This window comes from Labrus bergylta, chromosome 13 (genome assembly GCF_963930695.1).
Source record: "Labrus bergylta chromosome 13, fLabBer1.1, whole genome shotgun sequence".
In the NCBI taxonomy this organism is placed as follows: Eukaryota; Metazoa; Chordata; class Actinopteri; order Labriformes; family Labridae; genus Labrus; species Labrus bergylta.
The window spans coordinates 3,211,957-3,225,678 of NC_089207.1; the positions used below are offsets into that span (position 1 = coordinate 3,211,957).

General features: G+C 40.0%; 2 protein-coding genes across 2 annotated transcripts in view; one reads left to right on the forward strand and one right to left on the reverse strand.

Moving 5' to 3' along the window:
- The window catches only part of uxs1 (UDP-glucuronate decarboxylase 1), a 41,848-nt gene extending 37,561 nt beyond the window's left edge, over nucleotides 1-4,287 (forward strand). The window contains exons 14-15 of the mRNA XM_020655358.3: nucleotides 1,355-1,458; nucleotides 3,473-4,287. Of these exons, the coding sequence (XP_020511014.1) occupies nucleotides 1,355-1,458; nucleotides 3,473-3,604 (236 nt within the window). The 3' untranslated portion in view covers nucleotides 3,605-4,287. The remainder of the gene's footprint in view (nucleotides 1-1,354; nucleotides 1,459-3,472) is intronic.
- A 67-nt stretch (nucleotides 4,288-4,354) lies between these two features.
- Nucleotides 4,355-10,795, reverse strand: ecrg4a (ECRG4 augurin precursor a). The gene is made up of 4 exons (XM_020655359.3): nucleotides 10,638-10,795; nucleotides 7,066-7,113; nucleotides 6,778-6,947; nucleotides 4,355-4,766 (listed from the first exon to the last, which is right to left on the reverse strand). Exons 1-4 carry the CDS (start codon nucleotides 10,705-10,707, stop codon nucleotides 4,617-4,619), a joined length of 438 nt encoding a protein of 145 aa, XP_020511015.1. The 5' UTR covers nucleotides 10,708-10,795; the 3' UTR covers nucleotides 4,355-4,616.
- Nucleotides 10,796-13,722: the final 2,927 nt, after the last annotated feature.

The following is a 13,722-nucleotide window of genomic DNA, read 5'->3' on the forward strand; positions in this document are numbered from 1 at the left end:
TCCACTCTGCTCCTTATAAACACAACAACAAACACACAGCAGGTCATTAGGCCTCACACACCAAATGTGTTCTTAAATCCAACTTATGATCTTCACTAATCTTTTCTTATGTGGGATTTGTTCTTAAGTAGGAACAGAATTAACAAACACTCGAGAAGCAGAATGACTGCTTATTGCATTTAATATATATATCACACCCGCGCAATGCGAAATGAGATTGAGAATGTAAATCTTCATAGTTAATACATATTGAATAAATATTTAATGATCATACAAATCTGAGCGGTCTTTTAAAATAGAAAACATACACATAACACTTCAGTTCACGTACATTCATTATGTTTATTGCATCCCATGCGTCTTTTTCTGTGTTCCAGTGTAACCATAATTCACACTGCCTAATAAAACAGCTTTGCTTACTGCCGACCTCCTGCAGTACTACCTCTACCTCCACTTAGGAGACCGGTGCTCCACCGGCGCCGCTGTCAGCACTCCGTCATGCAATCTCCAGAAACCTTCTTTTCTTTCTTTTTTTGGTACCAGCGTGTGTGTCTGCAGGGACCCTACACTCATGCCCTTTTATGGGCTTTAGTGGGCGGTTACCTATGCTAATTTTGAACAACATGCACACGCTTTTAACTTATGACCACGAGGAGATAAGAACACAGATGGGAATAATTCCGTCTGATTCTGATGAATCTGACGCAGACTCTTCTCAGAAATAAAACTACTTAAGAACAAATCTTAAGAAAAGATTTTAACAAATGAGGCCCTTTGTTTCCAACAGTCAAAACTGAGTATTTTATTCTAAAAAAAACAAACAATTGTAAAACAACTGTGCGTTTTATTATTGTTTTGGTTCTGACTTCCTGTCCCGCTCAATCTATTCTGTGGTAAATTGATGCGCCGTGCTCCGACATCAGGCAAAAAATAGAGGGAAAAAAAGCGTGTAGTGAGTGTATCTGCTTCAGAGGGCTCGGGACTGACGGAGCTGAGACAGAGCTGAGACGCTGTGCAGCAGAGCCAGTGGAAGCACACACTTTAACTAAAGTAAAAAATCTGCTCCGTTGCCGTGGCGATGCGGAGACGGATTCAACAAGTGTCTGGTAGAATTTAGCAGTTATGAATGTCAAGTGCAACTTTACTGGAGAGGTTGAACCGCAGGGTCGACCTTTTAGAATTCAATCTGTGTCATGTTGTTTTATAGCAGCACCATAAACATGGTGTGGAAAAAAAAAACAGACAGCTCAAGCTTATCAGTCTCAGTTGTGATGTCCAGTGAGACATTTTTATATCTCCATGTGTGCTCAAGTCTGACAAACTCTAACTCTTTTTCTCTCCCTCACACACTCAGTGAGCAGGAGTCAGATCCAGTTCCTCCCAGAGGCTCAGGACGACCCACAGAGAAGAAGACCTGACATCAGAAAAGCCAAGATGATGCTCGGCTGGGAGCCGGTGGTACGTGTGACACACAACAGACTCCCACTCAATTTTTCCTCCATTTCTCACACTGCCCTTTAAATCTGTCGTAACAGTTCTGCAGTTCTGACAACGGCTGATCAGTGTCTCATCAACATTTAATGATCTTGCTTCCTGTTTTTATACATCTCACGTCCTGAACCTACACTGAAACATTGATCATCAGAGTCATCTGAATCTATTCCACAGAGGTGGATTAACAGGATACATATTAAAATCATCATTACATTGCACTGTTCTTTTTTTAATGAGGATAGATTATTCTCTGTACCAGTGTGTGACTTAGCATTCAGAGTCACAGAACCAAATGTCAAATGAATGATTTATTACCGGTATGAGTTCCGGTCAAAGTGATATGAAAAGCTATTTGTCTCTATACCCATTTCACACATGAACTCATGAGAAATTCCTAGAAATTTTCAGACGAACTGCCAAAAATATCTTCCTAAGTTGCCCTCTCACTTGGGGTGTGGGGGAGGGTGGAGGGGGTGGGCAATGGGAGGTAAGACATGACATAGAGAGAACATGTTATGGAGAAGGTGCCACAGAAGTCATAAATTGTGTCCTCGTTTGAAGAGATTAAGATTTACTTTATTGATCCCGCAAGGGGAAATTTCTGTTTTTACACTCTGGAAGTCATGCAACACAAACATGCACAAACAGGATCCTATGGACATGCACTCATGGAGAGATGTCAGAGTGAGGCAGCTGCCCACAGCGGGCGCTCCTGAGCTGATGGTAGGGAGGGGTGTAGTAGTATGGAACCAGTCATTCACTGGTTAGGTGGTATAAACGTCATGATACCCCCTTCAAGTGATCGTTCCTGAAGCGTGGTGTCAACCTTTAAATAACTTTACAGACATTACGTTGCTTTAAAAGGTGTTTTCAGGTGTTTTTTGAAGCAGCCTGAATTGATGACCGCCCCCCCCCCCTCCTCCTGTGCAGGAAAATGCAAATTTTCATGATGTCATCAATTATTATACTGATATTTATTAATCACTGAAGTTTATCAGAATCATCAGTAGAATAAAGATTCAGGCTGTATGTCCAACAGCCAGCACTTATAGAGATCCATACCTTTAAAGGTTTTATATGTGATTTTTTTGATCCAGCAGATGTCGCCCTTGAGCACCAGCATGAAACCAAAACAACTCTCGCTGCATTGTTGTGTTAGCATGCTAATGCTAGCGATCTTTATTATGCTGTTATCTTCACACTGCATGTAAATTTACCTGAAATGAGCGTAACACAGTTAAGCAGTGAGTACAGTATGTTATTCTTCTTTTCTCTAGTCCCTCAATTAAACAACTTTTATACACGAGGGGAGGAGTCAGCCGGCCGTCCTGGCGATGTAAACAAAGTGAAGATAGGACTCTGAAAACTCTGAAAACATCACAGACAGTGGGACTCGGGGGTTACACCCATTGTAGACAGTCATGACTCACAGAGTTATTTTCAGAGGATATACTTGATTTCTATTATATTTAAGTGTGAAAAATCACATATAAAGCCTTTAATAATACAGAATGTTTACATTAAATACTGATAAGAGCACCATTAGTCCATGAACTTAACTCTACTTTTGGTTCTGAACAATCACACCAAAAGATATCAATTTTTAATTCCCATCCAATATTTTAGAATTTAATTTCTAAGAAACATAAGACAAGTTATCGTATTTGTTTCAGTTGAAGTCCATCATGTAGCCGTTAAAGTGTAAAATGTATTTTCAATATGTTTTTTTAAAGCATGTTATGGTCATTAAGAATAATTGACCGGCTGCTTAAAATAGAACTGCAGAACTCGGTACTTGAGGTCTTTTGATTAGACGTAATGAAGAATATTGTTGGCTGACTAAATTAGTAACCACAAAATGTTGTGATTGTGTTTGGAGAGTCTCCTTCAGTAGTTCATTATGAGCGGTAGAGTACGTGGCTGGGATTTCCATTTTATAATCCTCTCCTCTATTCTGTGGCTTGTCTTGTGTTGACAGGTACCTCTGGAGGAAGGCTTGAACAAAACCATCCAATACTTCAGCAGGGAACTGGAGCACCAGGCCAACAACCAGTACATCCCCAAACCTAAAGCGGCCCGCATGAAGAAAGGAAGACCCCGACACAACTGAGGTCAGGCGTCCAAACACAGACTCTCAAAGAAAGTGAAGGAACTTAAAAAAGACTCCTGAGGAGACCCCAAGAGTGCAACCATCTGAAATACACTGTTGAAGAAAAGCACTCTGGGATATTGTGTCTTTTTTTTTTTAAAGCAGAAACAACTTGAAAGAGATGTTGTTGTTTCCTTGTATAGGAGCCACAGCTGCACTCTGGGGAAAAGGGAGCTTCAGTGTCGGAGCTTTCTTGTTGGATGGACAAAAACAGAAATCTGAACCCAGCCTATCTTCTTTTTTTTGTGTGAATTTTTTGCTTCTGCTATTTAAAATCGCAAACGGAGAATCATGCAAAAAGCTTGTGCTGTGAATCAGTGCGTAGTGTTTATTTTATCAGTTTCATTCATTTTTGTCTCCAGAGATGAGCTACCTGGATCTGTTTTTATTTTTTTTGGAGGGGGGGAGGGTGTTTTTTTCCCCCCCTCTCTGGATGTTTTGTGCTCTTATCAGAAGCGTGCCAGACCCCTGCTGGCTGTTCATGCAGCACACTGGTAAAAAAAAAGAAATCCTCTTGAAAAGACTGTTACAGAATGATTATGTGTTTTATCAGGACGTCATGGTGTTTTCCTTTGTGAAATGTCATGTCAGGATTTTGCATTATCAACCTCAGATGATGCTATTTTAATAAAATATTTCCAATATTTTGTGTATGATCTAATGAGAAAAGATGTTTGTTTATCAATTATACAATTAAAACAAACAGGAGACTTTGACAGAACTAAGCCATATCTTTATTTAGAAAAAAAACAGCATCAGAGTTTAACAGCATTTTATAGAAATGTTATGTCTGAAAAACAAACTCACTTGGAGATCACTCAGTAAAAGAATACTCTGTGTGTTATTTCCATTTTTATTTCCTAACATGTGGGGGTCCAGATAAAGCATCGAGACGGGGGTTATACTGTCGGAGCTCTCGGATGATGACGGCTGCACGGCAGGTGTCAAACCAGCAGACCGGACCAGACTGGTGTTAATAGTAGTCGTAGTTGACGTTAGCTCCATATCTGTAAGAGCTGTGGTCTCGTGGGCCCAAGGGGGCGTTTTCGTCATACTGATGCTGACGCCCCTGGTCAGTGGAGCGAGCTTGGTCCATCCAGTACGACAGGTCGGCCTCCAGCCTCTGTATGAGAGAAAATAAACACAGACCATGTTGCTTTTTAGAAAATCAGCCGCAACAAGTCCCAAGCTAATAGAAGCAGAGGCAGTTGATAAGGTCTCCTGTAAGAGCGTCATGAGAATAGACATGGTTGAAAGGCACACTTTGAAAAGGCCAATGCTTTCACTGCCCTGGCCTTTTATGGAAGCCGCAGCGAATGGATGCAAATGGATCGCATGCGCAGGGAAAGGCTGAAACGGAAAAACAAACTGTCAAAGATGGTGGCATTAGGGGATCAGTTTTTTCTCTCTCTCGTTATCTTTTCCACAATGTCCCTTTTTGAGTTCTACACAACAAGTAACTGACCTGAAAGAAAACTGAAATCAGCTTCGTACAAGGACTTCAATGTGTTTGAAAGAAGTTGTGTATTTTCATGCTGTCAGTTCTGCATTTGTAGTTATTCAAGTCAGTGATGCAGCACAATGTTTAAAACACAATCAGCACAGACTGCAGTCCACATCTTTTCCCTTTTACATTTTGAGGGTCTTCTGCATATCAGAGAAACAGAAGTATACAGGTTGCTTCGGGTTTTCTCTGTTTTTTTTTCCAAGTGTTTGTGTTTGTGTTGAATTTGTCAGGTTTTTTCACCAAGTTTAAAGTCCCACAAAAAAACAGCAACCGCTCAAGTTTTGAAAAGACCTAAAGTATTATTTATCTGGATCACATTTTTTAAAGTCTTTATATGTGATGTTTCACACTTAAATATAATAGAAATCAAGTATCTCCTCTGAAAATAACTCTCTGAGTCATGACTGTCTACAATGGGTGTAACACCCGAGTCCCACTGTCTGTGATGTTTTCAGAGTTTTCAGAGTCCTATCTTCAGTTTGTTTACATCGCCAGGACGGCCGGCTGACTCCTCCCCTCGTGTATAAAAGTTGTTTAATTGAGGGACTAGAGAAAAGAAGAATAACATACTGTACTCACTGCTTAACTGTGTTTCTAGATCACGCTCATTTCAGGTAAATTTACATGCAGTGTGAAGATACCAGCATAATAAAGATCACTAGCATTAGCATGCTAACACAACAATGCAGCGAGAGTTGTTTTGGTTTCATGCTGGTGCTCAAGGGCGACATCTGCTGGATGCATATAAAGCCTTTAACTGGATCATATTTGATTTACAGTGGCCTGAAAAAAAAAAGGCAAACATCCCTAATGTTTGAAGAAAATATTTTAAATAAATGTTTTGCTAAATCCATATTAGTTCCCAAATTCTGTGCCCAAACACATTTCCCTAAAGAATCCCTTCCCATTTCAATCTAGTGAGAAGAGCTCAGAGAAAACAGACCAAGAAGATATACTTAGAATATACATAAAAAAAAAACTGTTTATGCGTGGAGTATGAAGCTATGAGAAACAGAGAGGTTTATTTTTAAATTCAAACTTACACTTGTGTCAACAAATTACTACAGACATTTTGTAACGGCCAATTAGACATAACCTCTCTGATTTGTCATGTCCAAATCCATTTTCTGTTCACAGTTGGAGCCACTAATTAGCTTGTGAAAAGTTTGTATGATATTTGATTGAGCAGGAAACAGAGAAATATTACTCAACATATAGTGACATCATCATCATCATCATCATCATCATCATCATCATCAGAGTTATTTAAGTTTGGTCGTCAAGACTACGACGTGTGTGTGTGTGTGTGTGTGTGTGTGTGTGTGTGTGTGTGTGTGTGTGTGTGTGTGTGTGTGTGTGTGTGTGTGTGTGTGTGTGTGTGTGTGTGTGTGTGTGTGTGTGTGTGTGTGTGTGTGTGTGTGTGTGTGTGTGTGCGCGTGCGTGCGTGTGTGTTCCCTCCCTCCTCGTGTGCAGATTAATTTCTCACAGGGAGGTAAATCTATGTGCTGTTTGTCATGTTGATCACGTTTCATTTGCAGTCTCGTTGACGACCACACTGGAGATTTTTGTTTTGTGTTGTTTTGTTTTGGGACTTGAACCGTCCGAAAAAAAACAAACCCAAACCCACCTGCTCGTCGTACCCCATGTGCATAAACTGCATAATCCACTGCTGTACATCTGGCCTGCTGCGATCCCAAATGTTCCTCTTGGTTCTGCTCAATTTGGCCAGAAACTCTTGAGCCTTGGAGGAGGGGACGGCGATGGATGACTTTGAGGGGGCGGTACTAACACCTGCCACTGAGTGGGTGTTGGGGGGGGGGGTCACAACAGAGCAACAGAATTAAGGGTCATTTTTTAAATACTTTATACAATAGTTTTTTTGTAGCATCTTTGTAGTGTGAATTAAAAATGTTACCATCTCTCTTCCCTAAGATCTTGTTCAAGCTGCTCTCGCTGGATACATCTGCGGGAGGAGCGGCAGGAGGGAGATAATGAGCTGCAGGACTAACACCCTTCATGACAGGTTAGTTTAAAGTTTGATCAGTTATTTCAAATTGAACCAGCTGTCATTCATTTACAAAAAAAAAACACATGCAGTTCATTTCTCATGACAATATTCCAAGGGGGAGGATGAACATGCTCAAGTTAAACGGGGGCGATGAAGGGATCTGATCTTATTTCTTAGAATGAAGCTGTTTCGTTACTTGTTTTAGTTTAGTAAACAGATGGCTAAAAAAAACTGTTTTATTTTGTCAAAGCTACGTCAAAATCACATTTTGTCCTGCTCTACTTACTCTGCTGTAATTTTAATGATTAGCTTTAAAGGCTTTAAATGTGATTTTTCACACTTAAATATAATAGAAATCAAGTATATCCTCTGAAAATAACTCTGTGAGTCATGACTGTCTACAATGGGTGTAACACCCGAGTCCCACTGTCTGTGATGCTTTCAGAGTTTTCAGAGTCCTATCTTCACTTTGTTTACATCGCCCGGACGGCCGGCTGACTCCTCCCCTCGTGTATAAAAGTTGTTTAATTGAGGGACTAGAGAAAAGAAGAATAACATACTGTACTCACTGCTTAACTGTGTTTCTAGATCACGCTCATTTCAGGTAAATTTACATGCAGTGTGAAGATACCAGCATAATAAAGATCGCTAGCATTAGCATGCTAACACAACAATGCAGCGCGAGTTGTTTTGGTTTCATGCTGGTGCTCAAGGGCGACATCTGCTGGATCAAAAAAATCGCATATAAAGCCTTTAATATTTTACATGCATCACTTTTCCCCCTATTTCATTTCAACTCAACACAGCTGAATGGCTCAATTTATTCTCGGTATTCATTATATATCTAAATGTCAAACTGCAGCATGGGAGCGCTGTTAAGGGGGTGCGTTTCAAACACACACGGTATGCAGCTACTCAGAGGGCAATTTGCATGTAAATATATTTACTACACCGACTTCCTTCCTGCTGCTCGCATCTCACACCGGAGCACTACGTCCGCGTTAAGAAACAGACAAAGTGGGCATAATGAGGTGTCTCGCTTCACACAGCTGCTTCAATATCATGATGTTTAACAGACACTTGAGGTGATTGAGCGTTCTCTCAAAGCATTGAAGCCCCTCCATACATCAGGGCCGTGTTTCCTTCAGTCCCCAGGAGACTCGTCCATCTGTTTTTTTTCTAAGAAAGCTTCTACATGAAGCCCAGGGGTTTATGTATGCTGAATCTGCCTGAGAACTCGACAGCATGTGCCTCAGACTATTCCAGAAATCCAGTCTATGTCTTTACTTTAGAACAACACATTTTCACTCTGCTGTTAGAAGGTGAAGGATACGGAAGATTATTTTTCAAATCCTGCAGAATGTTTCCTCTGTATACAGCATGCTGTCCTTCACAGATGTAGTATAGGAGTCATTCTTTCTAGAGCATCTAATTGAGTTTTTTTCATCTTTTCAAACACCCTGCATATTTGAAATTAATCAGCTCATCTGTGCACTTTTAAGCAGGCAATATGCACGCTTTATAAAAAAAATCCTGCAGTCCTTGAGCTATGCTCCTTCTCCTTAGAGGGCTGTGAAGTGAAGGAACCAATTTCAGCTGACAAAACTAAATAGGTGAGTGAGTGGGGGAAGTGATTTTATGAAAAGGATGGCATAGAAAGACCCAGCAGCCCATTCACACAGTAGAGTCACCTATGGACCTAATCATTCTATTAGACTGTGGGGGGGAAGCCTGCATACCTGAAAAACCTAACACAGTGACAAGATGAAATTTCCATTCAGGAATAAAGTGGAGTTTTTTTTTTTACCTCAAATGTTCCTACTGTGAGGAAACAGAGCAAAGCACTGCACCAGCTACCTATTGATAATAAGATAAAATGATGAAGTTGCACCTTTGATAAAAATAAATGAAACAGAAGTGAGAGGGCAGGATATCACTTAATGATGTCATAGGCTTTGGAAATACCTCGTCCAAAATCTGCATTTATAACCATTGTTTGGCATCTTTCACTTTTTTATCTGGACTAAAATATCTTAACAACATGATGGATTACTTTGGAATTTTGTACCCTAAAAACACGTTTACTACAGACTCTGGATATCCACTAACGTCTTAATGTCTTGCACTATGATGAGATTCTTATTTTGTGGTTTTGTGAGGCTTGTCTCCAAAAGTAGTTTTTGATTTATTGCCTTGGAATATTTCACAGATGTTCAAACCCCCTCGGGATGACCTGTAATAACTGTTTTTTTTTTTCTAAAGGCACCTGTGAGAAACTTTTGGTTTGTGTTGAGTAGCCCAATTATTATTATTATTATTATTATTATTTTAACACTCGAATGTATCATCTGTGAATAATCTTTGCCATGGAGATTATAAAAAAGGATGCTTGGGCTGTTTGTTTTGTTTGACACCATGCAGTCTTTTCTTTATAAAAACAATATAGAATTCATTTTGTTTTGCTTTTGTAAGTCATAAAGACAAATCAGAGTTCATTTCAGACAGATTGATAACCAGTTAAAAGGAGGCGCTCTAACTTTTGATGTAGCGTCACAATCCGCTGATCTGCTACATCATCTAACGATTAAACGACTTCAAAACTAACACCATCCAAATTGGCCTCGCTGCATTCCTCAGGAAAAACTTCACCGAGCTGCTAGCATGGTTTTTCTTTTGAAAATATTTGTGTAAGCAGTGTTTTTTTATCTTTTGAGTTGTTGAGTTATGAAATTAAAAAAAACCTCGTTTTTAAACCTGCTGCTCAGAGAAACACCTTGTTGTGTATTGGATCACATCATCTGTATATAATCGTACTCTATTGACAATGCTAACTCGCCGACTACACAGATTTAATAGAAGTGCTTTGTCTAGTTCTATTTATCTACAGTACAGATAAAAGGCACTGTCCATGTGTAGTTGAATATAAGCTATCTACATTTAATATCACATAATAGTGGCAGAACTTGTACAAAAGAAGCAGATGTAGAGATTCACCGTAGGGGGAATCCCCATCCCTACTTACTTTCATGTCTCCATAAAAAGGACTTTTAGAGTATACTTATTTTAAAATAATGGGATCAAACTACAGCTATGGCCATTCATCTAATGTCCTTTCACAAAATTAGCCTCGCTTTCTCTTTACAGCAGTTCTCCGTATCTAAATCACTGTAAGGATGAGTGACAGAAAGAAGACGAAAAACATGTGGTGGGAAATCACCTTTTTTTTGGTATTGCTGTTTTTTTTTTCCTTGTCAGGGTTCCCTTGAAGCAAATCTTTGAAAATACATCCCACACATTCTGACATTTTATCTGCTGGTGTTGAAGTTCATCTTACTACCACAAAGAAAAAGATCTAAAAATAAATGCTGATTTTTTTTTTTTTTTTAAAGCCAGATGGTGAAAGATATACAACATGTGGACTTAAAATGCGACATTTGGAAAGGAAAGCACAAAGAAAAATCCAAAAAGATCGAGCTCACCTTTAAGAGCCAGCAGTGTCAATAACACGGCCAACCCCATTAACCTCGAGCAGAGCTGCTGGGATGCCATCTTGTTCCCCTCGCAGAGTCTTTTCAGAGCGACTTAAAGGCATCAACTGTGGCAACAACTTAAACGGCTGCACAACCAGAGGGAAGAGTGGGCGGTGACCCAGACTTTTCAAGTGGAAACTGGCCTACGGCAGTGGAATGTCGTTTACCTCCCTGCAGAAACACGACTGAAACTGGGAATTTTTCTTTCTCCTTGATAGATGATTTTTTTTTTTATTTGTCCCAGGTACTTTTCCATCGCCTATACACACAGCACAAGAAGGTTGAAAAATTGCAGATTTACTCTAAAGATAGATGTACTGTAGGATATCCACATATTGTAATTTCTGAAGAAGGTTGCTCCATTGCAAAAAAACAAATTTCGCATGCTGATGGTTTTTCTGTATTGTTTTTTTTTTTTTACAACAGCCTTTTCTGACACAACCCTGAAACAAAAGAGGAAAGATCTGGTTTAATTACTGTATTCCCCACAGTGAGTGATTCAACAAATTTGTCCGCTGTTGTTTAAAACATCAATCATTTAGCCCGCTGAGAGCATGCAGTCAGGGTCTTAAAGGGATACTTCACCCGTTGAAACATGAATCTGTATTGACATTGGGTCATATATGTAGAAATGTGAAATACATTTTGAAGTTGGGGCCTTCTTGGCCGAGAAAAGGCAGAAAGTGTCTTTTTGGCTCGTGGATGAAAGACACCAAATCCCAGAATGCACAGCGGCGGCCGCTATATTGATATTTTTTCACCATTATCAGCTTTCTCCATAGAGCCTGTTAGCATAGCTTCCAAGCAATATGACGGACGTTAAGTTTTGATTCTGGGAGTGAGTTCCCACCCACTGATCTGTGATTGGTCTGTAGCTTCAGTGGTCGAAAATATGAAGAACTAGCGTTGTAGTTTCACCCCGCTAACTGCAACAGCTTCCAGTGACGCAAAAATCATCATTTTGCTTCACTGGAAGCTCCTTTTCAGACTCAGAAATACAAAGACTTCACATCTCAGGGGAAAATGAGGGCGGGATGCACGAGCATTCAAAAATACTACCAGGTTTCTAATGATACAAAGATTAATGCTACTGGGTGAAGTGTCCCTTTAAGGGGCAGTCTCATTTCAAGAGTATGAAAAAGGTTTTATTCAGGTGCACTGAGAACAGAAGTGCAGTCTATCACATCAATCAATCAATTATTTGTATCTCGTCACAGGAGCAGGGATAATAAGCAGGCAGGATTTCTCTTTTGTATTCCTCGCGTTCCTGTTGTCCTCACCTCCTTGCGGCTGAGGTGGAGGTCAGAGCAGACCGTGCATGAATGAGGACGGCGGTGTTTGTAAGGACGACACAGTATGATGGTGTTGGCCGGGCGTCAGGGACGACAGATGAAGTAAATAAGCTTCATGTAGTGTGCATTTGAAATATTTCAGTCTTATTGCACGGTTTGGTTTGTAAGGTTTTTAGTCGAACAATTAAGCAGTTTAACGGCGATTAATCAGTTAATCCTGAGCAACTGCATTTTTAATCGCATCTTTCAAATTCCATTATTTGGCATTCAAGAATTAAAAATACTTAGGCTTTTATTTTGAAATTTTCTTTTGCTATGTCTTAAGCTGAGAGTACTTTATTCACTGTTTCAACCCTGCTTGTGTTTTGAAATAAAGTAAGGACCTTCTGGTAGATTGTTAGTTTCAATATTTACTTTACTGCGGAAAATCAAAGTGGAGGATGCAGGGATTTCACTTTTACTTTTTAAGTGTAGTACAAAGCTTGACCACTAAGATGAAGTGGCGCTGTATCCAGCTCTCAGTTATTATTTCACACACGCCCTGCACTCCTGACATTTCCTTAAAATTGTGTGGTTGGGCTTAATGCGAGCTGCCAACTTTGTTCAGCCCTACTTTATGCAAACTTTTTCCCCCACAGTAAAAAGTCTCTCTCCTCCTCCTCCTCCTCCTCCTCCTCCTCCTCCTCCTCCTCCTCTTCCCGCACTGCCTCCCCTAACCACACAGAGCATATCGAGTTATTACAGTGCCTCTAACACTGAACATTTCCAGCTGTGAAATGGAAATGTGAGAAGCAGATTCAGACACAAAAAATCAGGCCCTCTATGTCCTCAAATCCTCTTAAAAAATGTGAGGAGTTCATGTGTGCAATGGGATTTCATAGCTAACATCAGCCACAATAAGGTGTCGGTAACTGAGACCATTGAATTGACAAAGAACGTTTTTGTTTTTTTATGAATTGAACTTTTCATTTGAAAGGCGACGATTGTGTTTTTGTTTCTGTCTGCACACAGCAGACTTTCTAATAGCAGATTTTATGATGTATAGAGCTTTCATTACAAAAAACAAAAAAAATCCTCTCAGCTGGGCTTGAACTTGTCGGCTGTGTGTGTGTGTGTGTGTGTGTGTGTGTGTGTGTGTGTGTGAGTAGGAAAGTATTTGGTTTTGGAAGCACAATCAGCCTCTCTGTCTCTCGCAGGTTGAGCTGGAATGCAGGAAACCTCATTCCTGGCAGACGCTGCACACGTTTCAGGATGGATGTTTGAAAGATGGGGATGTAATGAAGGAAAAAGAAAGACAAAATAAATCAACAAAACAAGACGAACAAGTTAAGTATGGATCATTTAAGAACTCATCTCCCCACATTCTTTTAAGATCTGCCAAAACTGTCATACATCCTCTTTATGACGCCTGCGTTTGGCCAGCTGTGTGCTCTCTCATTCACAGCTCTGCACACTTGGCATGGAAAGACAAAACTACAGCTCAGAGTGAATCTAACAGAATGTGTAGCTTAGTCAGAGTGAGTTGTAAAGCTTAGTCTATAAGAAAGACGTCTGCGCTCTCAGTGCAGCCAGAGCTTCTGACAAGATTTCCCCTGTGCTTTAATTAATCAGATAACTGGGAGAAGGTGTGAGAGCCTGGAAGATGTTCTTGTTCTTAAGGCTCACTGCCTTCAGGCTTTTTTCAGATTCAAACAAAATACTTTACAGATTTCTGTGAAGTTCAGGGATACAAATATATAGTT

Coding starts and splice junctions, on each gene's coding strand:
- ecrg4a (XM_020655359.3), bottom strand. CDS start 10,707: ATGGCATCCCAGCAGCTCTGCTCGAGGTTAATGGGGTTGGCCGTGTTA. Junction 7,114..10,637: donor GACACTGCTGGCTCTTAAAG/GTGAGCTCGATC, acceptor CTCCTCCCGCAG/ATGTATCCAGCGAGAGCAGC. Junction 6,948..7,065: donor GATCTTAGGGAAGAGAGATG/GTAACATTTTTA, acceptor ACACCCACTCAG/TGGCAGGTGTTAGTACCGCC.